Source organism: Odocoileus virginianus, chromosome 34 (assembly GCF_023699985.2).
Source record: "Odocoileus virginianus isolate 20LAN1187 ecotype Illinois chromosome 34, Ovbor_1.2, whole genome shotgun sequence".
NCBI classification, from domain to species: domain Eukaryota; kingdom Metazoa; phylum Chordata; class Mammalia; order Artiodactyla; family Cervidae; genus Odocoileus; species Odocoileus virginianus.
The window spans coordinates 880,338-908,317 of NC_069707.1; the positions used below are offsets into that span (position 1 = coordinate 880,338).

Below are 27,980 nucleotides of genomic sequence, written 5' to 3' on the forward strand. Positions count from 1 at the left end.
TTGCAGTGACATTAGCTTAGTTACACAGTGCTCAGAATTTTAAATTTAAATCATGTGACTCTGCCACCACTTAGTTGATCAAGAGTAAGATATCTCACCTTGGACAGGATGGTAAAAAGCCTGCCTGCAATGCAGGAGGCTGGGGTTCGATCCCTGGGTTGGGACGATCCCCTGGAGAAGGGATCCCACTCCAGTATTCTTGCCTGGAGAATCCCATGGACAGAGGAGCCTGGTGAGCTACAGTCCATGAGGTTGCAAAGAATCAGACATGACTAACACACACACACACACACACACACACACTCTCGTATATGTTCTTTGAGTCAAGTTTCTTTTTTCTCTGCATGTCAGAAATTGACATTGTCCTCCTGTAAAAAGTGAACAGTTGCCATAAACAAATCTTTTCAAAAAATACAAGCAGTGAGCAAGGTAACAAATGCTGCCTGCTCAATCAGAAGCCCCCCCCCCAACCCGCCCCTCTCCGCCCCCCACGCCCCATGGATGCCTGGGCTGGGCCTCAGCAGGGCTAAACTGTGTGCGCCTGTGGCCCCTCTGTGATCCCCACCCAGCAAGGACCCAGGTGGAGAAGCAGGCTCCTCAGCAACATTACCACTCAGATTCCAAGGTGGCTCAGAGCAAACCCCCTCTGACGCCCTTCAGCTCAGACTTCACCTGTCCACGGCTCTGCCCACCATGGCCCGGCGCCTAGAGTGCCATCTACCAGCCTGTGGCGGGGACCACTCCTCTATGCAAGGCCCAGCCTGGCCTTTGGGGGTGCCTCATCCCTCCCTCCATCCCCCCTCCTTCCATCCCCCCTCCTCTGCCCACGGTCCAGCCTGACTGGGGGACACGTGTGCTCTGGCAGGGGGCGGGGAGCCCACTGCTGCTGCCATTCTTACTTCTGGAGGCTTCGCCCTGCGTAACCCGCCCTTGGGACTGTGGGGCTAAGTGAGGCTGTGGAAGCTGATTACAGGTTGTTCCTGCTGCTAGGAGAGTCTGTGCAGGAGGTTCTTGGTCCCACACGGGGTGTCCCCAGGGAGCGGATACCCTGTGGGGTCCAGGCTGGGCATGAAGCAGGATTTGGATGAAAATAAATCCACCCAATCCTGTTTCTCAGTCATCCAACTGATGCACTGATGTCCCTTTAGATTAAATACCACACTTTCTGCACATGATAAATGAATTCATCCGTACAGCTTCGTCAATACATATGCTGACCATTTCCACCTACCGGTTCTTTTACTTTTTGCTGATGGCCTTTTCCTCGGTTGAGAAAGACCATTCTCACTTTGGGTAATGCGAACCAGATTGGAAGCATACAACTTGCATTCTCTCTCTTCAGCGAGAAGCTCCAGCCAATCTTGCTGGTTTTATTTATAGCACTGTATTTCCTGAGAGAAGGCAGGAAAAGTCCGTCTTCCCCGGGCTCCTCCCCGTGGTCCCCCGGCTGCGGCCAGACCAGGGGCGGGCCGCACGGGTGGGGGCAGGAGGGGGCCGGGCCGGACCCGTGCCAGGTGCTCCAGCAAATGCGAGATCACAGGAGGAATTATGTCATCCCGCCGGGGAATGAGTCCAGCGCTTCCGCGTGCATCTGACTGCCGGCCGCACCGGACTCCGCGCATATAAGGGGCGGCCGCAGCCAGCCCGCCGCAGATCCAAGCCCAGCTCCTCCGCAGAGCGGGGTTGGGTCTCCTCCTGCGGCCCCTCGTCCCTCCCTGACCCACTCCCGGCTCTGAGCCATTCATTCCTGCAGGGTTTCCACACCAGGTAAGAGCGGCTTCTCCATTTACCAGATCACTGCGCTGTAGTTTAACTTTTAAGAAAAGTCTTTTAAAAAATTTATTCTAAGAGGGGAGAAGGAGAAAGTGCAAACTAGTTTTGAGGCAGGGAGGGAGCTTGCCTGTTGGCACCTAAGCAGAAACAGGTCTTCCCCTCGCCTGCTGCTGCTCAGAGGCAGAGCTGGCGCAGGTGAGCTGCCTTTGGCATCTTATCTGCACACAGGATGCTGTGATCCTGCCCGGATTGCCCGCTGCCTGAGGACCCCGGGGGCTTTCCTGAAGGTACCTGCCTGGAATCCTGGGCAGAGGCTTCCGTTTCAGCCACTGAATAGGATGCTTCCATAAAGTCTGTTATGGGGGGCAGCCGTGAGGAAGCAACTAGAAGTTGTTCCTGAGGATGTGAAAGAATGATGAGAAGTTATAAAGACGCATGCTAAACAGTTTTCATAGCTGAAAAGTGTTTCTGAAAGTTTTTAATGAATGGTATTTAGTAAGTCAGTGAAGACTGCCCTGACTGCCCAGAGACTCCTGCTGTTCTTACAAGTTTGGGGGGTAATTTGCAGATGAAAAGGCGGCGGGAATTAGCAAATTAGCTTAACTTCTGTGAAGGGGGGTCAGGCTCCTTTGCAAGGGGAGGCTGAACACAGTGAGGGGCTCTGTTGAATCACCTCGTTCTTGACCATTGGAAGGTCATATTTCTCAGTAAAGTTATGTTTGCGCTGATTGCTAGTATAAGAATTGTAAAAGATCTTTGCAGATCTTTGTGAAAGTTCTGATGTATTTAGGTGTAACTGTAAAAGTGCTAACGACATTCTGTTGCAGACAGCTTTCTTTTGGAAAAACTATAACCTTAAGCCCTGCATGTGTGAAGCGAGGTGTCCATCGTGGGAGCGTGTGCCCCGTAGTGTGTGTGCTGCCTTTTAACAACACGGGAGCCCCAGCCACGACCCTGGTGGTTTCTGTTCTGCTGGGCGACCCCAGACGGGATGGGCCCCCCAGGCAGCACCAGAGGGTTTGCTTTTGTTCCTGCCAGAGCCCCGCGTGCGTCCTCAGGACCGAGGGGAAGCTGAGCCCTCAGGACACGGGACTCTTTATTCGGAAGGAGTTTGTTGCTGGAGGCAGTGGTCCCGCTGTCTGTCTGTGGGGGACATACCTGCCCCCCGCTTACTCTGAAGTCGTTGTGCAGCACTCACGGAGTGCCAGTGCTGTTCTGAGTCCCCGAGGCGGGTTCACCGCGTGACTCAGTCCTGGGAAGAGTCTGCTAACGGCAGCCTTTCCGTCTCTCCTACCGGGCTGCGCTTCAGAAGTCTTTATAAACACCGACTTGCTGGGCTCTTTTCCCACACTCTCCCTGTGAGTGGCTGATTTAAATGCCCGGTCCCCATTCCTCAGAAGGGGTGCCTGAGACCAGAGGACTCGAGGACGCCTCCCCCAGCAGCACGGTGGTGCTGGCGCCGCAGCTCTGAGCCGGCACCTTGCCCGCGGGGCCCACCGGCCACCTGGGGCTGCAGGCGGAACACAGCCAAGCCTTGCACTTGCTGTGGACGGGCTGAAGGCAGGTGTCTACAGCCTGCAGGGACTGGAGAGGCCTGCTTGGAGCCCCTCCCCAGGCGACGGGCCCCCTCTCGTTGCTCCTTCTGGAGAGGCTCCTGCAGGGATTTCTTTCTCACCAAGAAGCTCAGGACCCCTGAAGCCCTAAACAAGGAGGGTTGGGGTCTCAGATTGGCTTCACCTCTGTGGAACCCAGAGTGTCGCTGGAAGGGCCTGGGGCCCGTGCTCAGGGGAGGCAAGGAGGCTGAGGCCCAGACATGGGGAGGCCGGGCAGGGGTTAACCGTGGAGCAGGCTCCCGGCCAGGCTCTGACTTCTGGGCCAGTGTCTGCTGAGCCTGCCAACTGAGAATCCTCAAGAATGGAAAAACAGGCCTCAAGAAAATAGAAAAGCAAAGCAAAAATGATTACTAAGTAGAAGGCTATTTTCTTAGCAGTTATGATCCAGCAAACTAGGTTTACTTCTAACTCATATACAGTTACTATTTATTCTCTTTATTTAAATCATATGCAACTTTTTTTGGCTATTTATGCAAAATATCTTTGTAGGCTATTTTCCCCAGGCTGATATTTTTCTAAAGTCAAACTTCCTGGGTTTATGTTCTGGCTCTGGGCAAGCACTTAACTTGTTTGAGCCTCCACTTACCCATCTGTGAAATGGACATGATAATGATCATATTTGTCTCCTAGGTCATTATGAGGATTAAATAATATGAATGCTTAGGACATCATTAGTACAGTGCTTGTTGACAAATGCTTGTCCAATGAATACCAACTTTAGTTAGAAAAACTCATTTGTAAAGCATATTTTCTATCTAACTTTGCCCACAAATCCATTTGTTTCTGATTTTTATACAAAAACTTTTAAAATGATCATATGAGTAAAATTTCCAATCCAAATTAGAAGCTGTGGTTATGTTTTCTTAAGTAACAGGGTCTGATTTATCTGCAGGAGTTTGGCTGGGAAGACGCAAGATGCTTCGGCCACTGCTGCTGCTTGCCCTGTGGGCCTGGTCCAGCATTCAAGGTGAGTGTGGACCCCCTGGGTGACCTGGTCCAGCGCTCAGGGTGTGTGGATGCCTTGGGTGACCTGGTCCAGTGCTCAAGGTGAGTGTGGACGCTCACTCCCCAGGTGTTCTGGTCCAGCGCTCAGGGTGAGTGTGGACGCCCCCGGGTGACCTGGGCCCCCAGGACGAGGTTCACCTGCTGGATAAGGGTGGATAAAGTGGAGGCCTGGCCGGAGCAGCTCACCCCTTAGGACCTTAACTTGGTTTAAAATAAATCTTCACTCACTTTTGAGTCCATATAGTAGGAAATTTATTTTTGGAAAATTGAGGTATTAGAGAAAAATACCCTCCCACCTGTAGATGCAGTCTTTTGCTGGACATGGTCTGTCTTCCTTCTTTTTTAAATTGGATTAGAAAACAACAACAGCAACAACTGTTTATTTGGGTTTTTTTGGTTGTGCCACAAGGCATGTGGGATGTCAATTTGCCAACCAGGGATCAAACCTGCGGCTCCAGTATTGGAAGCACAGAGCCGTAAACACGCGACCTCCAGGGAAGCCGCTGCCTTGTTCTGTATGTGATATTTACAGCATACTGAAGTATTTGGTGTTCTACAGCTTCTATCCTTCCCCCATTTTTGCACTTAAAAACATATCTAAATATTTTTTCATGTGGTTATTTTCTTACAACATGATTTTTAATGACTCTAATATTCCATTAGAAGGTACCCCTCTGTATCTTTAGGCCATTCCCATCTACATTACACATTTACATGACTATAAATGACACCACAGGGAATACTGTTGTGAATACATATATCCTTGCATTTGTGATTACATATTTAGGATAACTTACCAGAGTAAAACTGCAGAGTCAAAGTCTTTAATGATTTTAAGCATTTTTGACATATGGTCAAATAGCTCTATTGCAGGTAGTAAGAGGAACACTTCTGTCGACAACACCAAGTAATCGAATGCTGCAATTTGCCAAGTATTAGATAAAAGTTATACTTTGTTTAGACTTTCTGTTCAGAAAATTATTTCGAATGATTTAAAGTGTTACAATGTTGGTGAAAGCAGACAACCTCTCTTTCCAGTATTTGGACAGTGCATTAAAACCATGCGTTTGTGGCCTTGGGTCTCTCAGACACTCTCCTGCAGTGTGAGCCCTGAGAGGCAGGATGTATTTCTGAGAAATACAGGGTCCCCACTGGAGGAGTTCAGCTCAGATTATGTCTGTAGGAAAGCGACATCGAAGGTAGCCGCTCCCCAGCGGTGCGGCTGCCGGCAGCTTTCCTGGGCACTTGGGTGGGAGAGGGACGGTCTCCCCTGAGCCCAGCTCAAGTGGGGAGCCGAGATGGCAGCGCAGGGCCCTTGTCAGGGAGGCGGCGAGTGGGGACCGGACGCCACTCCCTTTCTCCGTGAAGGCTCATCCGCTGGTCTGCACAGAGAGCCGCTCACGAGCGAGCCGGGCCTGTGGTCGTCGTGGGCCGGGGAGGGCGGGTCAGGCAGCGCCCAGATGAGCGAGGAGCGGCGGGCTCTCGGGCCTCGCAGGGGCCGCGTGTGAGCCTGCATGGCCCTCGAGAGGAGGGCCCTGTGCCCCCGCGCCCCTGACCTTCGTGCCCTGCTCCCCGAGCAGCGGGAGACCAGGACGAGGACACCGCCTTCGACCTCTTCAGCATCAGCAACATCAACCGCAAGACCATCGGGGCCAAGCAATTCCGGGGCCCGGACCCCAGCGTGCCCGCCTACCGCTTCGTCCGCTTTGACTACATCCCGCCGGTGAGCGCGGAGCACCTGGGCCGGATCGCCGAGGCCATGCGGCGCAGGGAGGGCTTCTTCCTGACGGCCAGCCTGAAGCAGGACCGCCGGTCCCGGGGCACCCTGCTGGCACTGGAGGGCCCGGGCGCCGCGCACAGGCAGTTCGAGATCGTGTCCAATGGCCCCGCGGACACCCTGGACCTCACCTACTGGGTGGACGGCACCCAGCACGTCATCTCCCTGGAGGACGTGGGCCTGGCTGACTCCCAGTGGAAGAACGTCACCGTGCAGGTGACCGGAGAGACCTACAGCCTGTACGTGGGCTGCGACCTGATGGACAGCTTCGCGCTGGACGAGCCCTTCTACGAGCACCTGCAGACCGAGAGGAGCCGGATGTACGTGGCCAAGGGCGCGGCGCGCGAGAGCCACTTCCGGGTAGGTGCCGCGGGCACTCCCACCGGGCCTGGCCTGGGTGGGGGGCGGTGCACACGGGCACGCGCGCGCGTAAGGAGCGCCCACGCACAGCGGCTGGCACGTGTGGTCACGCACACACTGTACAGACGCACACTGCGCGCGCACATGTGCACACATGCACACCCATTGCACATACATGCGCACACCACACACGGTACACGTGCACACACAGCTCACACGTGCACACGCAGCTCACACGTGCACACGCACACTCTGACCCAGGAACCAACAGAGTGGTGGACACAGGCACCTTTCTTAGCTGCACAAATGGTCACTGATCTCCAGACTGAGCACTGATTTGATCGTGGAGACATCAGCTCAGTTCAGATGTCTCCCAGGATCCCCAGGTTCCAGTTCACTCCTGACATGACAGGCTGGCAGGAGAGAAAATTAACCATGTTTCCTAAGGAAAGGGCTGTTGATTTACGCGGGAGTGGTTCCACGTTCATCTCAGGTAAAATATGTCTGCAAGAGGATTTTTCTAAATGCAAGTGTTTAGAAACTGCAGCAGACGGTCAGTGACTGTTCTCCTCCAGGTGTGTGTGCATTTTGGAAAAAAAATGTATGTTCAGACTCAGCTATTTCAGTAAGAGGCCTAGAGACGCCCCATGTGGTCTCTGGCGGTCGTCAGGAAGCCCTCAGCCCAGTGGGATGAGATCCTCACTGTCGCGGGTTAGACTGCCTGTTCTCATGGATGAGCTGTCTGTTCCGTGGACAGGCAGAGCAGTGCATATTCCTGCGACCCACGGCCACGCGTGGGAGTGCTGGTCACCCTCAAGGTCCCCAGCGGAGAGTATGGCCCCCATAATCTGTCCCCTAAGCCTGTCTCCACCATCCCTCTCAAGCCCCTTCTCTCAAACGCTCTCCCTTCTTGAGTCAAACCCACATCTGCCTCTGGCCTCAAACGAAGCTTTGAAGTAACATACACAGATAACCCGTTAATGAGATTTCAGACCTGCTGAGAATAAGAGCGCAGGAGAAAACATTCTCACTGCTTTGATTGCATCTTGTATCTTTGAGACATTGCTTAGTGTGTCTTCAAATGTCTGCTGTTCACCCACTTGTGTTTCTGTCCTTGTACGTGTCTCAGGGTTTGCTGCAGAATGTCTACTTAGTCTTTGAAAACTCTGTGGAGGATCTTCTGAGCAAGAAAGGCTGTCAGCAGAACCAGGGAGGTAGGTGCCTGGGTCCCGCTGCGGTGGGTCCTCCTCCCGGGGGGAGGGCCCTGGAAGGTAAGGGGGCGTGTTGGAATACGGTGCCATCCTGGCCTTGCCCAGGTGGCTGGTAAACTAGGATGTGCTGACATCCGAAAACAGTACATTGCTTGAAGGATTAACTGTGAATACATTTTAATTATTCAAATATAATCCATTTTACATGCCAAAAGCATCCCTGGCATTTTAACATGATTTTAAATATATGCAACGATGCCAGCCTACTGATGTATGAAGATCTTCTTCATAAGCTGACTCCACAGCTCTTTGTCAAGCTTGGTTTATGGGAAGTTTTATACTAGTCACAGCTGGTGATACCGTCTTATTATGAAAATGGGCCACTTGAACCTTTGACATAATCCCACACTGTCTGTTAATTGCATTTTGAATTTATATCCAACCATAATTTGTCAACCTTGTCTTGAGTGTTTGATATTTGATGGTCACTATGATGGGCTTTTTGGATGCAACATATCATTTCATCTCCAAAACCCTCTGAGTTGGGCTCATCCGCTTTCCTCATTTTACAAATAAAGAGGGTGGGGACCGATAGGGCCTGTTAACTGCCCCCCACCCAGGCTGAGCCCCACAGAGGAGGTGCTCAATTGCCACATGACCCCATCTTCTGATTCACTTTGTTAAAAGGTTTCTTTACATCAACTGTACACAAATATAAATTGTCACTTTATGGATCCACATGGAAGGATATGGGGTTTGATGTATGTAACATAGCTTTGGGACCCAGCCCTTGACCGCATGTGGGAATGCAGGGCTGAGGATTCAGAGCCCGGGACCTGATCACTGGCATTGCGGCGTGAGTGGAGCTCTGACGTGTGAGTCTTTCTGTCCATGGCCGGCTGCCTTTCAATCGGCGCATCTCTCAGCTGTTGGTCAGTCGAGTTCAGGAGGGAAAGAGTTTAAATCATGATGCTTGGCAGCTTGTGCACCTTGGAGGGCTTTATGGTGGGCCGCACACTTGCTCTCAGCCCCCAAACTTCCTGAGCGCTGTGGCCACGACATCCCGCCCTGTACCACCAGCTCCAGCTGAAACGCGGATGGAGGTCCCTCTGGATTAGGTCACAGTCTTTCTGAGGGGTGTGGTCATAAAAAAGCAAAAGTTCTGAAGACGCTAAGACAGAGTGAACTGACATCCAGGAGGACACATGGGAAGAGACGTGGTCCCAGGACGCAGATGGAGGGAGCCTTGCTTGTCTCTGATCCGAGCTGAGCATCCCTGGGGGCAGTTGCCTGGTGACGTCTGGGTGACAGAGAGAGAGAAGGGGAGCAATGACCCTCAGAGAGGGGGCAGGAGGTGGGGGTAGGTGGCCCTCACCCCAGTCTCAGCCCCTCATGCTGAAGGCTGGGACGTCCTCTCCTGAAGAAGGCCTCTGCTCGTCTTCCGTAAGGCGGTCCTGGGACTTTTGGGCATTTTTGTTGCCCTATTTTTATTCTTCTATGTACAACTAGTGATTAATATGCTTATGGTTATATGTGGCTTTCTGGAGAAGGCAATGGCACCCCACTCCAGTCCTCTTGCCTGGAAAACCCCATGGACGGAGGAGCCTGGTGGGCTGCAGTCCACGGGGTCGCAGAGTCGGACACGACTGAGCGACTTCCCTTTCACTTTTCACTCTCATGCCTTGGAGAAGGAAATGGCACCCCACTCCAGTGTTCTTGCCTGGAGAATCCCAGGGACGGGGGAGCCTGGTGGCTGCCGTCTATGGGGTCGCACAGAGTCGGACACGACTGAAGTGACTTAGCATGCATGCATTGGAGAAGGACATGGCAATCCACTCCAGTACTCTTGCCTGGAGAGTCCCAGGGATGGGGGAGCCTGATGGGCTGCCGTCTATGGGGTCGCACCGAGTCGGACACGACTGAGCGACTCAGCAGCAGCAGCAGAGCAACCAACACACACACGTGGCTCTAGGCCTGGTGAGTCTGCGGGAACCTCTCAAGATCCGTGTGAGTTGCAACAAGGATTTACAACCACGTAGTAAAAACCCAATCATAGAAGGTCTGACAGAACTAGAACACTGACAAGTCGTGACTCAGTCACGGAACGTCTCGGACAAGACACGAGCATCACTGCGGAGACGACGTGGCCTGGCCTTGGCCTCCACCGGGAGGCCACGCCTGGTTCCGGACTTTCCCAGATCACCTTTGTGTTTAGTGGTGCAGCTGTGTGTCCTGTGTTTGGGGGCTTCCGAGGCCTGTACCATCTTTGAGCAGTGGGTTCTGAGTCCATAGTCCGGGTTCTGCACTTCAGGGGGCTCCTGAGGCCAGCAGAGAATTGACAAAATTACTCATTTAGCAAGAAAAAAAATTTACCTTAATGCAGAACAAGTAGCCAAAAGAAATGGTGTTTAGGATGAAAAAAATGGGATAACTGAGAAGTTGAGAGGGGTTGTCAGAATGTATAGAAATTATGGGGTCAGAAACAGATTTGAGGTTTGGGACCAAAATAAGGAATTAATTTTAGATAATAAGTTATATAAATAGTTATATAAAAAGAAGAAAAACAGGAGGCTGTTGCCTCTAACCAGTTTGAACACGAGGCAGATGTGTGTCTCTGAGGCTTTTGCGTTGTTTACCTGAGCTGAACTTCTGCTCTGCGGACGGCAGTGTCTGGGGCTTGGTCCCCATGGTGTGTGAGGGGCAGAGTCCTGTGGTGGGAAGCAGACGCCAGTTCTCGGGCTCCCGGGAGCCACGTAGCCCGAGCACGCAGAGCAGCACCCCGTCATGCCGGCCAGGCTGTGACTGTCCCGCTTCCTTCCTTCAGCTGAAGCCAACGCCATCAGTGAGAACACGGAGACACTGCACCTGAGCCCCATGGTCACCATGGACCACGTGGGCCGGAGTGCGGAGAGGGGCCCAGAGGTGTGCGAGCACTCCTGCGAGGAGCTGGGCAGCATGATCCGAGAGCTCTCGGGGCTGCACGTCATCGTGAACCAGCTCCATGAGAGCCTGCGCAAAGTGGTGGGTGCCCAGCTGGCGACGCCCCTCTGACCAGGACTAACCCCAGTAACCATGGGTAACTGCCACTAACCACAACTAACCTCCACTAACCATAACTAACCACAACTGATCTCTGTTAACTATGAGTGACCACCACTAACCATTTGAAACCTCCACTAACCATGACTAACCACCACTAACCATGAGTAACTGCCACTATGACTATGACTAATCTCTGCTAACTATGAGTGACCACCACTAACCATTAGTAGGCTCTACTAACCATGGCTAACCACCACTAATCACGAGTAACTGCCACTATGACTAACCACCACTAACCAAGACTAATGATGACTAGTCTCTGCTAACCATGAGTGACCACCATTAACCACAAATAATGTTCACTATGACTAACCACACTAACACTAGTAACCACCACAAACCGCAACTAACCACCACTAACCACAAGTAACTGCCACTATGACTAACCACCACTAACCAAGACTAACCAAGACTAATTTCTGCTAACCATGAGTAACCACCATTAACCACAAATAACCTCCACTAACCACAACTAACCACCACTAACCACCACTAACCATGTGTAACCGTGAGTAACCATCAGTAACATTTACTAACCACCACTAGCCTTTGCTAACCAGAAGTAACCAGCCAGCTCCCTGGACAGACCCAGATGTCTGGTTAGAATGCCGTGAGTAGAGGACTCTGGTAGAAAGCGGGTGCTCACGGGCTACACGGCCTCCACTGCGAAGTTTTGAACTCAAGGAGATTCATCTCCCGGGAAACAGGAAGCCCAGATTCAGAGGGCAACCTATTTAAAGATGGGAGTTTGGTGTGGGCTGTTGCTGAGCGCCTCGTCCGTCCACACTGACGTCCTTTCCTCCATCCTCCAGTCAAATGACAACCAGTTTCTCTGGGAGCTCATTGGCGGGCCCCCCAAGACCAGGAACATGTCCGCCTGCTGGCAGGACGGCCGGTTCTTTGCAGAGAATGAGACCTGGGTGGTGGACAGCTGCACCAAATGCACCTGCAAGGTGAGCGGCCACGCCGTCCCCGGGGCAGCCCCAGGCCGGGCGCTCTGACCCCCAGACCCCGCGGGGCCCCTGCTAAACATGCTGCCTGCAGGGGCTGTGCGGATGGAGGCCACCCCGGACGAAGAGTCAGCCCGTGGTTCCGCACGAGAACCAGGAGGGCGCGGCCAGGGTCACCCAGTGGTGGGGGCGGAGCGGGCAGGGCTGGCAGGCACCCCTCCTGGGTCTGATGCTGCCGGGTCCTGAGAGGGCCTCGGGCTCAGCACAGACCCCGGGGGAGTGTCAGCGCCCACAGCACGGCAGCCCGTTTGGTTTCGTTTTTCACCCACTCGGTCTCCCACTCGGCCTGGACACTGGACGTCGCCCGTCCCACCTGCCCCGCTGCTGGGTGTGGAGGGCCCTGGGCTTGGTGCTCCGTGTGGGGGGCCCAGGGCGCCATGGTCCAGGGAGCTGCTCCAGCTGAGGGCAGAGGTGTCCCCGCGTCGCTGTAACAAGCAGACCCCCTGACCCTTCTGGTCCGGCCCTTTACAGCATTTCTGTTTCTGAACGCATGAGACACAAACACTGCTTTTCCTTGTAGAAATTTAAGACCGTTTGCCACCAAATCAGCTGCCCGCCCGCGACATGTGCGGACCCTTGGTTCGTGGAGGGCGAGTGCTGCCCGTCCTGCGTCCACGGTGAGTGCCCGGCGGATGGGCGGGTGGGCGGCAACCTCGGCTCTCTGGGCACAGCCGTGTACTTGCGCCTCGCGTGCCAGCTGCGGGAAGTCTGGGGCTTGGGCTGCGGTCCTCAAGGCCAGGGCTCCTGGGGCCTCGTGTCAACAGAGCCTCCAGGTCCTCTGGAAGCCCCCAGACGCTCGCGGCCCCCTGCCGGCTCGGTGCCCGCCCCCCCCCATCAGCTGGCCCCCTGCCTTTGACCCCCCCAGCCCCGCCCCCAGCCCCGCCCCCAGCTCCTTCAAGGCGGCTCCCCGCCCCGACCCGTGTCACAGCAGTGCTGACCGGACTGGTTGCTTTCTCTGAGACATGCTCTGCATGTCCTGCCCATCTCATCATCCTGGTCTGGGGGCCTGCAGGTTGCTGGCCTGGGCCGGGGCTGGGAGCCCATGGCGATGGGCAGGGCTCTGCGTCTCCATGAAAGTAGCGTTTCTGGGCTTCAGGGTGGTGATGCCCCTGACCCAGGGTGAGTTTTACAATGAAAATGCAGGACAATGTGTACAAATGTGCATGGCAGGCACTGGGTGTTTCTTGGCAGGAAACTCTCTTTTATTTAACTTGTTCCCATTTAGAGTATTTGGAACTAAATTTAGCGTCCTGTCATTTCAACCTCAAATTGAAGTTTCGTTACTGTATGTTACCAGCAAACAGTGGTAAGAGCGGAACCAGCTCACGTCCTGGTGGCCCCAGCGACAGCTCTGCAGCAGAGTCTCTGTCTCCTCTGAGAAGCCGTCAGGGTCTCCCATGGGCCCCTTCCTGCCAGGGGCCACTGGGCGTCCGGGCAAGCTCCTCGAACGCCCCCTTCCCTTTCTTGGGGTCCACTCGCGCGCTCTGACCCCGGGACGGACGTGTCTGCCCACCTCCCACATCTATCCAGGGAGTCTGCTCAGACTGCAGGGCTGGGCCCCCCGTGTCCTGGCCCCTGGGGCCTGACGGACAGCGGTGTCCCTGTGCAGATGGCGAGGAAGGCTGGTCCCCGTGGGCGGAGTGGACAGAGTGCTCGGCCACCTGCGGGCCAGGCACCCAGCAGAGGGGCCGCTCCTGTGACGTCACCAGCAACACCTGCCTGGGGCCGTCCATCCAGACGCGGGCCTGCAGCCTGGGCAAGTGTGACCACCGCAGTGAGTGTCAGGCCCGCCCCGGGGTCCCGGGGGCCCGGGGCCTCCGCCGGTCCGGGCCTCATGCCACGGGGGCTCTTCCCCGCCTGGTCGGTGGGAAAGTCCCGGGGGGGTCAGCCTGCTCTCCGCTCAGCCCTCTGAGCCCCGGTGTGCTTTCCCCCTCCGCGCTAGTCCGGCAGGACGGCGGCTGGAGCCACTGGTCGCCGTGGTCCTCCTGCTCGGTGACCTGCGGCGTCGGCAACGTCACCCGCATCCGCCTCTGCAACTCGCCGGTGCCGCAGATGGGGGGCCGGAACTGCAAGGGGAGCGGCCGCGAGACCAAGGCCTGCCAGGGCCCGCCCTGCCCGGGTGAGTGGACACGCACGGCCCGGCGCCGGGAGCCCCTTGTCTGGCTGGCGTTCCCGCGTGGAGACCCGGCCGCGTCCCAGCGCAGGTCCCATCCCCGCATGACCTCGCTGTCCTCCCGCCCCCAGTGGACGGCCGGTGGAGCCCCTGGTCCCCGTGGTCAGCCTGCACGGTCACCTGTGCCGGGGGGATCCGTGAGCGAACGCGCGTCTGCAACAGCCCCGAGCCCCAACACGGGGGCAAGGACTGCGTGGGGGACGTCAAGGAGCACCAGATGTGTAACAGGAAGAGCTGTCCTGTAGGTGGGTGTGCGGGGTGGGGACCGCCCGGCAGGTGGTGTGCGGTGTGGCTCCTCGGCCCTCCGCCTCTCAGCCGCCGGGCCCCTGCTGTGGGGCTGGACGTGTCTCTGAGCCCGCTGCTGGGTGCTGCTCCTGGGCAAGGTGCTGCCCGGTGGGTTGCTGCAAGCCTCGCCATCTCCTCCCTCCCTGCAGACGGCTGCCTGTCCAACCCCTGCTTCCCCGGAGCCGAGTGCAGCAGCTTCCCCGACGGCTCCTGGTCCTGCGGTTCCTGCCCCGTGGGCTTCCTGGGCAACGGCACCCACTGCGAGGACCTGGACGAGGTGGGTGCCATCCCCAGGCCGAGGGGTGGCCCGCGGAGGCCAGGGTCGGGGCTCATGTCCAGCCTGTTGGTCCCACAGTGCGCCGTGGTCACAGACGTGTGCTTCGCAACCAGCAAGGCCCATCGCTGCGTCAACACCAACCCTGGCTACCACTGCCTGCCCTGCCCGCCGCGCTACAAGGGAAACCAGCCCTTTGGCGTCGGCCTGGAGGCGGCCAGGACCGAGAAGCAGGTGAGCTGCCAGCTGCTGTCTTCCTGTAGAGGCGTGAGGACGGTCAGGCGGGCTGGGGCGGAGAGGGGAGGGTGGCGTGGGGAGGGACTGCTTACTCTGCGGGGAGCAAGGTCCGCAGAGCTGAGTATCCACGCACAGCATCCCGAGGGCCCAGGTGAGGAGCTGTGGCCTCGCCGTGACCCCAGGCGTCACCAAGGCTGGGGCGGGCCATGCCCCTGCTTGGCATCTGGGGAGTGCAGCCCTGGGTGTCTGGACGGACCTGGGCTCCCAGGGCCCCCCGTCAGGGTCGGGGTCAGCGTGCGCCCTCGCCTCCCCAGGTATGTGAGCCTGAGAACCCCTGCAAGGACAAGACCCACAGCTGCCACCGGCACGCCGAATGCATCTACCTGGGCCACTTCAGCGACCCCATGTACAAGTGTGAGTGCCAGACGGGCTACGCAGGCGACGGGCTCATCTGCGGGGAGGACTCAGACCTGGACGGCTGGCCCAACAAGAACCTGGTGTGCGCCACCAACGCCACCTACCACTGCATCAAGGTGCGGGCGCCCCGCCGCCTGCCCACCGCATGCCGCCGAGACTGCGGGGGCGGGAGACACCAGGCCACCCACCCGCACCACCCCCAATACATCTGCCCCGGGGTTTCTGCAGATGCCAGGGGTCGTTCTGGGGAATTGTTGGGATTGGTAGAGGACAGAGCAGGTGATACACGCTTATCGACTGGATTCAGAGAGGGCTGAAGTCAGTGAATGGGGCGGTGGTGGTGCTGGCCCTCGGCTCCTGGCGCACCGCTGCAGCCGCAGTGGCCCTAGGCAGCCTGTTGGCCGGTCAGAGGTCGTCACTGCTGCCCGGAGCTTTGGGGGAGGAGCCTGGTGGGGCCCGGTCCTGTCCAGTGTGTTCCTTCTCTCCCGGTTCTGTGGTCGTGGGCTCTTCACGGGGATCCCGGGCTCCAGACACAGGCTTCCTCTCTCCCCTCACGGGCGGTGCTGACGTCAGGCCTCAGGCAGCCCCCGGGGACACGCGGGGCCCAGCCTGGCCGTCAGGTCTCCGCAGTGGGGCTTCCTCGAGCTCCACCAGCTGCTCCCACCCCGCTTGGTCCTGAGGGCAGGGGGCTCGGGGACGTTTTCTTAACGTCTGCCTCCTCCTCTCGCAGGACAACTGCCCCCTCCTGCCCAACTCAGGGCAGGAAGACTTCGACAAGGACGGCATCGGGGACGCCTGCGACGACGACGACGACAACGACGGCGTCACCGACGAGAAGGTGGGCGCCTCCCGCGCCCCGTGCGCCCGGGGCGTTCCTTGCGCTCCAGAGCGCCAAGGCGGAGCGCAGCGCTCCGCTCGACGCTGCTGTGGACGGCCGGGACTTCTCTCCCCAGCGCCCGGCCGCTCCTCTCGCCCCGCAGCGCCCGGGCCGTTCCTCGCACCGCGGAGCTGTTCCTTGCACTCCGGAGCGCCCGGGCGGGAGCGCTTCCGAACGGTCACTGTGAACCGCCGGGACTCCTCTCCCCAGCGAGGCTGGAGTCGCCGGGACACCCCGTGGTTTCTACCGCACGTTAGCCAGCCAGGCGTGCAGCCACGCGAGCTGCTCTACTTGGAACGCTTTCAGTAGTTTACTTTTACTTTTCCATCCTCCTTCTAGGGGGTTGGGGGGCGGGGAGTGGTGCCAGTGATCCAGGGCTGTCTCTTCGAGGAGAGACGCTACGGCTCATTGCTTTGATAGCAGAATCTTGTTCAGTCACTCAGTCGTGTCAGACTCTGAGACCCCATGGACTGTGGCACGCCAGGCCTCCCTGTCCATCACCAACTCCTGGAGCTTGCTTAAACTCATGTCCATCGAATCGGTGATGCCATCCAACCTTCTCATCTTCTGTCATCTCCTTCTCCTCTTGCCTTCAGTCTTTCCCAGAATTAGGGTCTTTTCCAATGAGTCAGTTCTTCGCATCAGGTGGCCAAAGGACTGGAGCTTCAGCTTCAGCATCAGTCCTTCCAATGACTATTCAGGGCTGATTTCCTTTAGGATTGACTGGTTGGATCTCCTTGCAGTCCAAGGGACTCTCCATTTCCCAAGAGAACTGTAGTAGACATATGCGATCTAACGTATTCATACAAGGTTCTGCACTAGCAGACACAGAGCGCTAAGTCTTTGTTCGCAGGTTCACTTCCACTGATGCCTCAACTCTTTTGATCCTTCATTCCCTCAACATGGACGTGTCTGGTCACTGTCTTATGTGTCTATCCTCACCATTAAATATATACTGTATCACCTTTACTATAGACAATCTCAAAATTTTTCACAGGGATAGGTAGTGTAAATAACTATGAAAGGACTTGATGTCAGGAAATAGTAGGTAGAGCTTCCTGGCTGTATTTCTACCTTGGTCATCTTGATCTGCTTTAAATACACAACTTTTAAGTGCCAAGTCATGTTATGAGTAACCCAGCAAGCGTCTCTACGCTGTCTCTGGAATTCTTCCCTCGTTTTTTTTTTCTAGGACAACTGCCAGCTTCTCTTCAACCCCCGTCAGTTCGACTATGACAAAGACGAGGTCGGGGACCGATGCGACAACTGCCCCTACGTGCACAACCCAGCGCAGATCGACACGGACAACAACGGGGAGGGCGACGCCTGCTCCGTAGACATCGACGGGGACGGTGAGTGGGGCCCACCACGCGGGCTGCAGACGCCATGGGGCTCTGTGTGGGCTGGGGGCACTCAGCCCCATCTGTTTACCAACACTCGACGTCCCGAGTCATGTCTCTGCTCACGAGACCATCCTCATCCAGCCCCTCTTCCCCGGGGCCTTGGACCACCCTGTGGAAAACAGCCCACCTGCAGCTTCCTTTCCTGACCCCGGCTCCCCGTCCCGTGTCCTGCCAGCTCTGGTGTCTCCTCTCCCGCCCGCCGCCATTCACAGCCCCAGGAGCCCAGTGCCCTGCCCTTAACAAACCGAGCTTCTGAGAAGGGTCTCTCGTACCCCCTCTGTTTCCCCAACGGCCCACTTCCAGGCGTCACTGAGTCCATTGAAAGACCCCGCTAGGGTTTCACCCTGGACACTGGAAACTTCTGATGGCACCAGGCCTTTTAAGCGGTGCCTGCGGGCGTGACCCTGCACCCACCGCTTGCATGGCCTCACCCTGGGCACCTGCAGACCGGCCAGTAGCCCGCCAGACTCATACCCACTCCCCCAACCCACCCACTGCCAGCTACGCTGTCTCCAGGGCACTTTCTTGCTGCAACTTGGCATCTCACTGACTGGCTTCTACCAGCACAGGACGGTGTCTGCCCACACTGCTCTTGAGGGCTTTTCCTGGAGATGAGGCATCTCCTCCCATCATCCATCTGTGACTTCCAAATCCCATATCTGTCAGGGGTCCTTCCCCTGACTCTCTCCACCTCCCAGAACCCTCCCCGCCTGCCGGGACCCCCTACCTCTCAGGACCCTCTAACTCCTAGGACCCCCACCTGCCAGGACCCCCACCTGCCAGGACCCCAACCTCCCAGGACCCCCACCTGCCAGGACCCCAACCTCCCAAGACCCCCACCTGTCAGGATCCACCTCCCAGGACCCCCACCTCCCAGGACCCCAACCTCCCAGGACTTCTACCTACCTGCCTGAACCCTCCCCAACTCCCAGGACCCACCAACTGCCAGGACCCCCTACCTCCTATGACCCCCCACCTGCCTGAATCCCCCACCTCCCAGGAACCCCCATCACTTCTCAGGACACCCCCACCTGCTGCAACCCCCAACCTGCCAGGACCCCTTCACGTCCTGGGATCCCCCACCTGCCAGGTTAATTCACAGTTTTCATAACTTTGTTGTTAATGAAATTCATGATCTATTTTCAGATTTCTGGGTATAAGGTACTGCACCTAAACCACTATCAGTGTCTGTCATTGTTGGCTTCCTAGTAACGTAGCAAATGGATGAGTCTGTGGAGCCCAGGTGGCTGGCCAGCCCCTAGCAGCTCGATGTAGATTTTCTGCGTGGGTGTTAGGGCAAACAGCATGAAGACGCGGACATTTACGCTGCAGTGACTCGCTGGCCCTCGGTGTGCGTCACCACCCAGAGACCTCCAAGCATTGGTTCTTTAAACTAAGGGTGTTTTCCTTCTAATGGGAAAGCTGCCATGAATCTAATAATCCTCACATTTTATGATTTCTTAGATTTCTCTTTTATTAAACAGAAGTTTGGCTGTAAGTTGTTTAATGGAGTAAGCAAAACAGCGTGCCTTCTCTAAACTCTGGGGGCTCTGTTCTCCCTGAACTGCACAGATGTCTTCAACGAGCGCGACAACTGTCCCTACGTCTACAACACTGACCAGCGGGACACCGACGGGGACGGCGTGGGCGACCACTGTGACAACTGCCCGTTGGTGCACAACCCCGACCAGGTAACGGGCGGGGCGGCTGATCCGGGCGTCTGTGAGGAGCGGAGGTCGAGGGGTTATCATCACAGGCTGTATGGCCTTGTGGCTTTCCATGCACTCTGCCAGGACGTGACCGCACAGGCTGCTCAATCGTTTTAATTGAAAACGCTGACTGAACGCGAGCCTGAGCGTGACTGTATCTCGGTGGCCCCCAGCCAGACAGTAGGTGCTTCTGCCCTGCTGTGCGTGGGAGCGAGTCTCCTGATCAGCTCGGTGTTTCCCTGATGCAGACAGAGAAATTGGCTGCTTTTCCAGGCTGGCCTCTGGAAGTCACAGTGGGAATAGAACGTGCTGATGTAGTTCACAGAACGTGCTGGAGAAAAGACGTTGTCAGAACGGACTCAATTGTGCGGCTGCTAGTTCTTTCCACTCTCCCTTAAGGAGAGCGGGCCCCTGTAGGGAGATGGGTTAGATGCAGAGGTGCCTGGACTCCAGTCCCCATTCTGATGTTGGCGGGCCATCTCAGGAGGCCGTTTCCTCTCTGCGGTCACGGCGGGGCCATCTCAGGAGGCCGTTTCCTCTCTGCGGTCACGGCGCGCATGTGGGGTGAGCTGGTCCGGCCTGCGTGTGCTCGGTGACTTTCACCCTGGGATCTGTTTCGCTGGACGGAGGCTCAGTGCCGCTGTCCCCGAACTCTGCCTCGCAGACTGACGTGGACAATGACCTCGTGGGAGACCAGTGTGACAACAACGAGGACATTGACGAGGACGGCCACCAGAACAACCAGGACAACTGCCCCTACATCTCCAACGCCAACCAGGCCGACCACGACCACGACGGCCAGGGCGACGCCTGCGACTCGGACGATGACAACGACGGGGTCCCCGACGACAGGGACAACTGCCGGCTGGTCGCCAACCCAGACCAGGAGGACTCGGACGGTAGGGGCCTCCCGCAGGAGCAGCGGGGCCACAGGGATGAGATGTTGGATGAAAAGAACTGGCTAGCCCCAGTGGTCCCCGGGGAGAGGACCTGGAAGGCGCGGAGCCCAGGGCGGCTCAGGGTCTCAGGTGACACAGCAGGGGCGCAGAGGGTGTCCTCGGCGTCTGCTGGAGGCTGACCCTAGCACTGGTGGAGGACGCGCAGCTGCTGTGGATGAGTCGGGAGGCGGGGGCGGGGGCCAGAGACTCACTGGCTGAAGGGGAGCGCCAAGGACACCCGGCAGCGAGCAGCACAGAGCTCGTTGTTGACAACAGGACTGATGGCTTCTCTCCCCACAGCTGGGCCTGGAGGAGGGCTTGGCTGGTGCTTGGGGGGGCTAGGGTGGAGGCAAGGCCGGTGCTCGGGGACATCGTCGGGGCTGTGGATGCTCCTGCCAGCCAGAGCGCGGGCCTGTCACCCAGAGCGCGGAATGTCTGCCTCTGAGCAGAACTGACGGGCCGTCTGCCTCTGAGGGGAACTGAGGGGGCCTCTGCCTCTGAGCAGAACTGACGGGCCATCTGCCTCTGAGCAGAACTGAGGGGCCGTCTGCCTCTGAGCTGAACTGAGGGGCCGTATGCCTCTGAGCTGAACTGAGGGGCCGTCTGCCTCTGAGCAGAACTGAGGGGCCCTCTGCCTCTGAGCTGAACTGAGGGGCCGTGTGAAGCATGTGATGGAAACTTGGTTGAACTTGGTATCTTTTCTCCCTCTAAAGCATCAGGCAGTCCAATGGGGTGATTTAGTAAGTGGTCGTCTGGATTGTCACCATTAGCATTTATGGACTGCATACCTGTGAGGTCTCAGCGGGCATCTCTCCATAAGCCAGGCTGGTCCGTGGCTCCCAGCCCCACCCCTGGGAAAATTGACAAGATGCCCCCCGAAAGTGGAAATCCATTTCTCCCCAGGGAGACCATTTTTCATTAGCGAGTCCTGCCCTCAGTGCCAAGTAGATTGCAAGCAGGGGCGATTGAGGTGGTAGCAAAGGTTCTGAAGACAGTCAGAGGGAAAAGCTGGAAATTCAGCTTGATTTCCCCGGCAAGATTCAGGGTTTGTACCCCAAGTTCAAGTTCAGAATGAAAAGAAATGGCTCTCACGGGAGTTCACGCATGGCACGCTTCACTGCAGTGTTATCAGAGCGACGTTTTGAGAACAGAGTCCAGACTCCTCCTCAGAGTGTTGGGGCACAATGTCAGCGGTTACAGGCACTGGCCCAGAAAGCGCTGCCAAGCCCTTGGCCTCAGAGTTTCAAAGACTCATGTACTAAGTCTTCTCAGACACAGAGAGGCAGATGGCGAGCTCTTCTCTTCTCTCTGCTTTTCCTTGGTGACAGGCGATGGGCGTGGGGACGCTTGTAAAGACGACTTCGACAATGACAGTGTCCCTGATATTGACGATGTGTGTCCTGAGAACAATGCCATCAGCGAGACAGACTTCCGGAACTTCCAGATGGTCCACTTGGATCCCAAGGGCACCACTCAGATTGATCCCAACTGGGTCATTCGCCATCAAGGCAAAGAGCTGGTACAGACAGCCAACTCCGACCCTGGCATCGCTGTTGGTGAGCCTCAGCATGCGCGCTGCGGAGCACGCAGGCTTGCCCTTTGAGACCGAGGGGGTGGAGCAATGGGCCTCTCTGGCAGCTCCCACCCTCCCTCGGCTTGTGAACCATCTGCCTAAGTATTTGTGATGGGGGAACTTAGGGAAGGGCGTCTTTGCCCCTCCAGTCTCTGACATCTCATATTCAGCAGGCCGTTTTATTTTATGGATTCTGTGTTTAAGTTATTACCTAAGGCGGTGCAGCCCTCTCGTAACTTTAGGAAGGTTAAGTTCTGTAAGTGCCCTAATCGCCCAGGAAAGGGCTCCAGTAGGCTGGAAGGAAAGAGCCCTCTTTACCTGTGTCCAGGGGTCCCCGAGCCTCCAGGACTTTCCTAGAAGGCTGTTTCTGACGACCGATGTTCCCTGCGGCCTCCAGGTTTTGATGAGTTCGGGTCCGTTGACTTCAGCGGCACGTTCTACGTCAACACAGACCGCGACGACGACTATGCCGGCTTCGTCTTTGGCTACCAGTCCAGCAGCCGCTTCTACGTGGTGATGTGGAAGCAGGTGACGCAGACCTACTGGGAAGACCAGCCCACCCGGGCCTACGGCTACTCGGGGGTGTCCCTCAAGGTGGTGAACTCCACCACGGGGACGGGCGAACACCTGAGGAACGCTCTGTGGCACACGGGCAACACGGAGGGCCAGGTGAGCACGCACCCCCAGCTGGGCGGCTGCCGCGGGCCCTCGGGAGAGCAGCCCCATTACCTTCATCTCACCCCGGCTGGTCAGTGCGAGTCGCTCCGTCGTGGCCGACCCTTTGCGACCCCAGGGACTGTAGCCCCCCAGGCTCCTCTGTCCATGGGATTCTCCAGGCAGGAACACTGGAGCGGGTGTCATTCCTTTCTCCAGAGGATCTTTCCGAGCCAAGGGTTGAACCCGAGTCTCCTGCGTTGCAGGCAGACTCTTCACCATCTGAGCCATCAGGGAAGCTCAGATAATTTCACTGCTCCTGCTTATTAAAGAGGCCAGGCCTGGTGCTTTCATGAACTCGACTGGCGAACCTCTTGCATGTGAAGCGTAGGTCTGTGCTCTATAGGAACGGGGAGAAAAGGGCTCCAAAGGCCTCGGTCCCGCGTTGGGAAAGCAGAGGCCCGGGGCTGGGCCGGGTGGCTCCTCACACGGAGCAGCACAGCCCCCGTAAGCGGGCTTTGCTCACACTGAGGTTTACGCCGTGGGATTCGGCAAAGGGAGACCTGGCTGCCCGAGCGCGGGGGTTTCTCGTCACAGGGATGTTCTGTCTCCCTTTTGGTGCTCTAAAGCTGCGCTTGTGGCTCAGGGAGCTGGTTGTTCTCAGAATAATCTCTTCCCCAGGTTCGCACTCTATGGCACGACCCCAAAAATATCGGCTGGAAGGACTACACTGCCTACCGGTGGCATCTGACGCACAGGCCTAAGACGGGCTACATAAGGTAGGGGGAGGGAAGCTCGCTGCCCGCTGCGTCTCTGCCCAGCAATTGTCTGTTTCAGAAACGTCTGTCCACTGCACGACGTCCCCAGATGGATCAGCTGAGCTGGATTCTGCCCTTCTGCTGCTCCCTGGATTTTCCCACTTTAAACGCTTCTCTTTTCTGTCCAGCATCTTCTTCTGCATGTCACTTAAAAAAAAAGAAAAAGAAATAAAAAAGCCAGAACAAAGCCATTGAGGAGGAGATCAAACTGGTAATAAGCCAGAAGGTGGTAAGCATCTCCCTCATGGGAGGGAAAGTGCAGTTGAAGTGCTGCGTCTTTGTGGATTAGTGTGTGATTCCCTTGCACAGGTTCCTGCTTAGTTCTGATTTGGGAATTGAACCAGGTCTCCTGTATTGCAGGCAGACTCTTTACCATCTGAGCCATCAGGGAAGCTCAGACAATTTCAAAAATCTTGCTTATTAAAGATGCTGTGCCTGGTGCTTTTATAGACACGACTGGTGAACCTCTTGCACATGAAGCATAGGTCTGCGCCCTATAGAAATGGGGAGAAAAGGGCTCCAAAGGTCTTGGTCCCACGTTGGGAAAACAAGGATATTTTTGCTGAGTCCAAGACTCATCTCAAACAAAACTTGGACAAAGCAGTCCAACAGAATTTCGTTCTCTCAGCATGACAGCATTTTTAATCAGTTTTGATTAAAGCACAATGACCTAAGTTGAAACTTTGCAGAGTTAGACTTAGCGCACAGGCCGGTCTGATGCTCCACCGGGAGAGTGTGTGCCCTTGATGACAACAGACAGACCTGAGAAGGGGCGGTGCTGGTTGCCTGCAGGGCCTGTTTCTAGGGAGAGTCCCTTTCTCACCACTCGTGAGCGCCTCCCCTGCCACGGAAATTTAGTGCCTTTGTGCGTGAGGGGTGGGGCCGCTGCTTACATGTCGGTCAGCTCACGGTTCTTGAGGAAACAGGTGAGCACAAGGCTTTAGTGCAGTGTGAAGGCCAGGAGCCTGCTGCCAGGGCGGGGGTTAGAGTCAGCGTCAGGGCCGGTGTTAGAGTCAGGGTTAGGGTTAGCGTTCAGGTCAAGTTAGCGTCAGGGTCATGGTTAGGGTTAGAGCTAGGGTCAGGGTAGGGTCGGAGTTGAGATCAGGGTTAGGCTGAGGGAAGGGCCTCCTGACTCCACTGCGGTATTCCTGGCTCTTAAGGGCAGAGGCAGCCTGGAAGCTTGGGCGGGTGACTGTCGGTGAGTCATGGGGAGGAAGGTTGCCTGGGTGCTGCTGTTGCTCTTGGCGAGCCTTGCGAGGAGAAAGCTGACCTCCTGCCTTCTGTGACTGTTTCACAGTCTTGACCTTCTCTTTCTGTCTCCTTGTTTTGTTTTCAGAGTCTTAGTACATGAAGGAAAACAAGTCATGGCGGACTCAGGACCCATCTATGACCAAACCTACGCCGGTGGGCGGCTGGGTCTGTTTGTCTTCTCTCAAGAGATGGTCTACTTCTCGGACCTCAAATATGAATGCCGAGGTGAGTGTGAGAACAGGGCTCCCTGGGGCCGTGTGTGTCTCAGGAACGGGGAAGGAAGGCACATTTTGCTTTTCATTTTACAAAAGCTGCACATCAGGGAAATAAACTACTGGCCCGCCCAGCAGATGTTTGGTTTGGTCAGCTTGAATGTACTTTGTCAGTGTGTTTGTTTTGAATTCCGTGTGAATGTTTTCAGTAGGACAAACACTTGTGTTTTTCACAGGCTTTACTTGCCCACTGTACTCTGCCCCGTAGCTTCCTGCATTGTGCACATCTTCTGGGCCCCTCTGGCACTTTAGATTGCAGCCCCTGATAGAAAGGAAGGAAGGAAGAAGAAAAGGAAAGGTAGAGAGAAAGAAGCCAGGAAAGGGTGAGAAAGAAAGGAAGGAAGAGGCAGAGACGGAGAGAGGGAGGGAGGAGGAGGGAGGAGGTGCTGGGAGGGTCTCTGGCTGTCTCTCTAGGTGTGTGTTCAAGTCAAAGTGTGATAGAGCTGGATAGGAACTTGGCTTCCATGTGGTCTAAACCTGTGCTTTCCTGTAGATATGAAAGTGTCTTTTATGGTTGAGGTAAGATTCAGAGATGCTTCTCAAAAATCACACAGCAAGACTGTTGATATGTCTTCTTGATTCTGATGGAGTGTTCTCTTCCTTACGTTAGGTTTCAGTTGAGACATTTCACATTTCTTTCCATATGTCCATCCATCCATCCATCTACCCATCATTGCATCTATGCTTCTATCCATCCATCCATCCATCCATCCATCCATCCATACACCCATCCATCCATCCATCCCCATCCATCCATCCATCCATCCATCCATACACCCATCCATCCATCCATCCCCATCCATCCATCCATCACCATCCACCCATCCACCCATACACCTATCCATCCATTCATCCCCATCCATCCATCCATCTATCCATCCATCCCCATCCATCTATCTACCCATCCATCCATCTATCCATCATCTATCATCCATCCATCCATCCACCCATCATTGCATCTATGCGTCTGTCCATCCATCCATCCACCCATCCCTATCCATCCATCCATCCCCATCCATCCATCCCCATCCATCCATCTTTCCATCCATTCATTCAAGCATCCATGCATATTGTGGATGTCTTTTAAAAATATAGAAATAATGATATTTTAGGTTATAGTTAAACAAATAAAGCAAAACAAAACTCATGTCCCAGTCTCCCAAATTCTTTCACTATGTTTTGCAGATGTCTAAGCAAGATTTGCTGTGTTTCCAGCAAAGTACTGTAGATGCTGTTACCCAGACACCTCAGTCCATCCCAGTGCTTCCAGCTACTCTCTCTAGCAGACCTCCTGTCCTTGACCCTAACCTTGAATGGTTCTTCACCTGCTGTCCTCAACCCAAACCCATGTGCCTTCAGAGGATAAATAATAATGGAACTGAAAGATGAACATCCAACCCACTACAGGAAAAGCAGTTTGATGATCCATGAGACTTTATGTGGAGTGAAAATTGAGCATGATATTGCTTTGTTTTTCTTTTCTTGTGTGTTTAAAAAGAATGACGTTTACATATGAAATGTAAGTACTTTTTGTATTTATGTGTATATGGAGTTGAAGGGAATATTGTGTATAAGCCATTATCATAAATTAAGCAGGAAAAATATTGCCACACTACTTTCAGTGCTTTGAGTTGGGTGTGAGAGCACCCACATATTGTTAGGTAAATTATAAAGAAGGGTCAACTCAAGTTTGAAGTAATTCCATCATCAGAAAGAGGTCAGGAGACAGCAGTCACACATGTGGGATGTCAGGTAACTAACTGGGACATCAGAAACACCCATGGGAATAAGTGAATCCCCTCCCCGACTCTCTTGTCCCGCAGTGGAGTCCCTCAGAGATGTGGTCTCATCATAGAAGGAAAGTCCTCGTGAGACGGCGCTGCTGTGGGTCGAGACCTGGGCCTGGCAAAGCCCTGTGGACCTGATGGTTTAGCAGGTCCGCCACTGCTACAGTGGCCCCTCCGGCCGTGGTGGGCCCGGGAGGACTCAGGCCAGTGGTCCCTTGGTTCCGAGGTGTGGTCCCCAGGATCCTTGCTGGGGTTCCTCCCCATCTCTGCTGCTGTAGAAGACCAGTGGAGAAGCGGTCGGCAAATCGTTTCTACATCTAACCCCTCATCGAGGCTTTGACACTGTGGGCAAGTTGCTCTTACCTAACTTGGTAACACATTCCATTAAGGTTCCAGTTATAAATGTTGTGTTAATATTTATTAAGTGAGTATAGAATGCAGTGCTGTTCACCAGTAACTTATTTAAATATGCCAAGTAGTGCATATGTAGTATAACTTCTAGAAGTAAACATATAACTAGCATATAATATAAAGATCCAGTTATAGCAAAATACCTTCTGTCAAAATACAAGGCTTTATGTTATATTGCCATGATCAAGCATGCTGCAAAATGTGATAGAATAAACAAATAATAATGAAGAGTTTATAATGGAACCTTAATATATACTGTTGCCAGTGACTTTAATTCCATATATATATATATTTTTTTCACTATTTTCTATCTGCTGTACGTAGGACGTTAGACTTTGAATGCCAAGGATAAACCAGTGCTGTCTCAGCAGACACACTCCTTAGTCATATAGCAGTATGCACAGGCTTGATTTGTTTTTCGCTTTAAGTTGCATGACGTTTCTGCAGGAAATATTAGTTACTCTCACTCCACGTAGGGGCTCAGGAAGAAGACTTGTCTCGTTGGCCTGATGTGGCAGACGGCCCCCCTTCCGGTTGACAGCGGGCTAATGCCTCCGTCACGGAGAGAGGCCGCGCGACCTGTGTCCCTTGCTCGTGCGTCTGATGAACTCACATTTGTTGCTTCTCTGAGGTTAATCGCCTACTCGCTGTGCTGCGCTTCTTAGTTTTTCAGGGGAGCTGTCCTCCCAAGACATGGAGTGTTGGGAGGTGTCATTAAACGTCCCCGTGTGAAGAGAGTGCAGGTTTCCGTGTTGGTGTGTTCGGTGGTACGGGATGATGATGTGAATATTTAGAATGTACCATATTTTTTTTTGTAAATTATTTATGTTTTTTTTTTAAAAAAAACAGACTTTTGGTACAGATGGATGAAACTTCTTTTGTTTTGCCAAAGACTGTAAATATTAATTTATTTGTTCACATGGTCAGATTTTCACCACTGAACCCTGCATTTAGCTAGAGCCTCATTTTTATACTTCAAAGGTTCATAACAGGAAATAAATTGTAAAAAGGTTTTCTATAAATCAATCTCTCTCCCTTTTTTAAAGAGCT

At 55.0% G+C, this 27,980-nt stretch overlaps 1 protein-coding gene across 1 annotated transcript; it reads left to right on the forward strand.

The window, feature by feature from the left end:
• The first annotated feature begins 1,449 nt into the window (after window positions 1–1,449).
• On the forward strand, window positions 1,450–27,952 carry THBS2 (thrombospondin 2). The gene is made up of 22 exons (XM_020906708.2): window positions 1,450–1,767; window positions 4,279–4,353; window positions 5,972–6,528; window positions 7,658–7,742; window positions 10,564–10,760; window positions 11,654–11,794; window positions 12,372–12,468; window positions 13,461–13,625; window positions 13,794–13,970; window positions 14,096–14,269; window positions 14,459–14,586; window positions 14,665–14,817; window positions 15,135–15,353; window positions 15,968–16,075; window positions 17,307–17,466; window positions 19,090–19,208; window positions 19,891–20,125; window positions 21,493–21,720; window positions 22,135–22,406; window positions 23,073–23,170; window positions 24,546–24,685; window positions 25,918–27,952. Exons 2-22 carry the CDS (start codon window positions 4,302–4,304, stop codon window positions 25,923–25,925), a joined length of 3,513 nt encoding a protein of 1,170 aa, XP_020762367.1. The 5' UTR covers window positions 1,450–1,767; window positions 4,279–4,301; the 3' UTR covers window positions 25,926–27,952.
• Window positions 27,953–27,980: the final 28 nt, after the last annotated feature.

What these genes read in the sequence shown, in the direction of transcription:
- THBS2 (XM_020906708.2), top strand. Translation starts at nt 4,302, where the DNA reads ATGCTTCGGCCACTGCTGCTGCTTGCCCTGTGGGCCTGGTCCAGCATT. An exon ending in CGTAGACATCGACGGGGACG is followed by an intron (nt 17,467 to 19,089) that starts GTGAGTGGGGCC and finishes TGAACTGCACAG; the next exon opens with ATGTCTTCAACGAGCGCGAC. An exon ending in CGGGCAACACGGAGGGCCAG is followed by an intron (nt 22,407 to 23,072) that starts GTGAGCACGCAC and finishes TCTCTTCCCCAG; the next exon opens with GTTCGCACTCTATGGCACGA.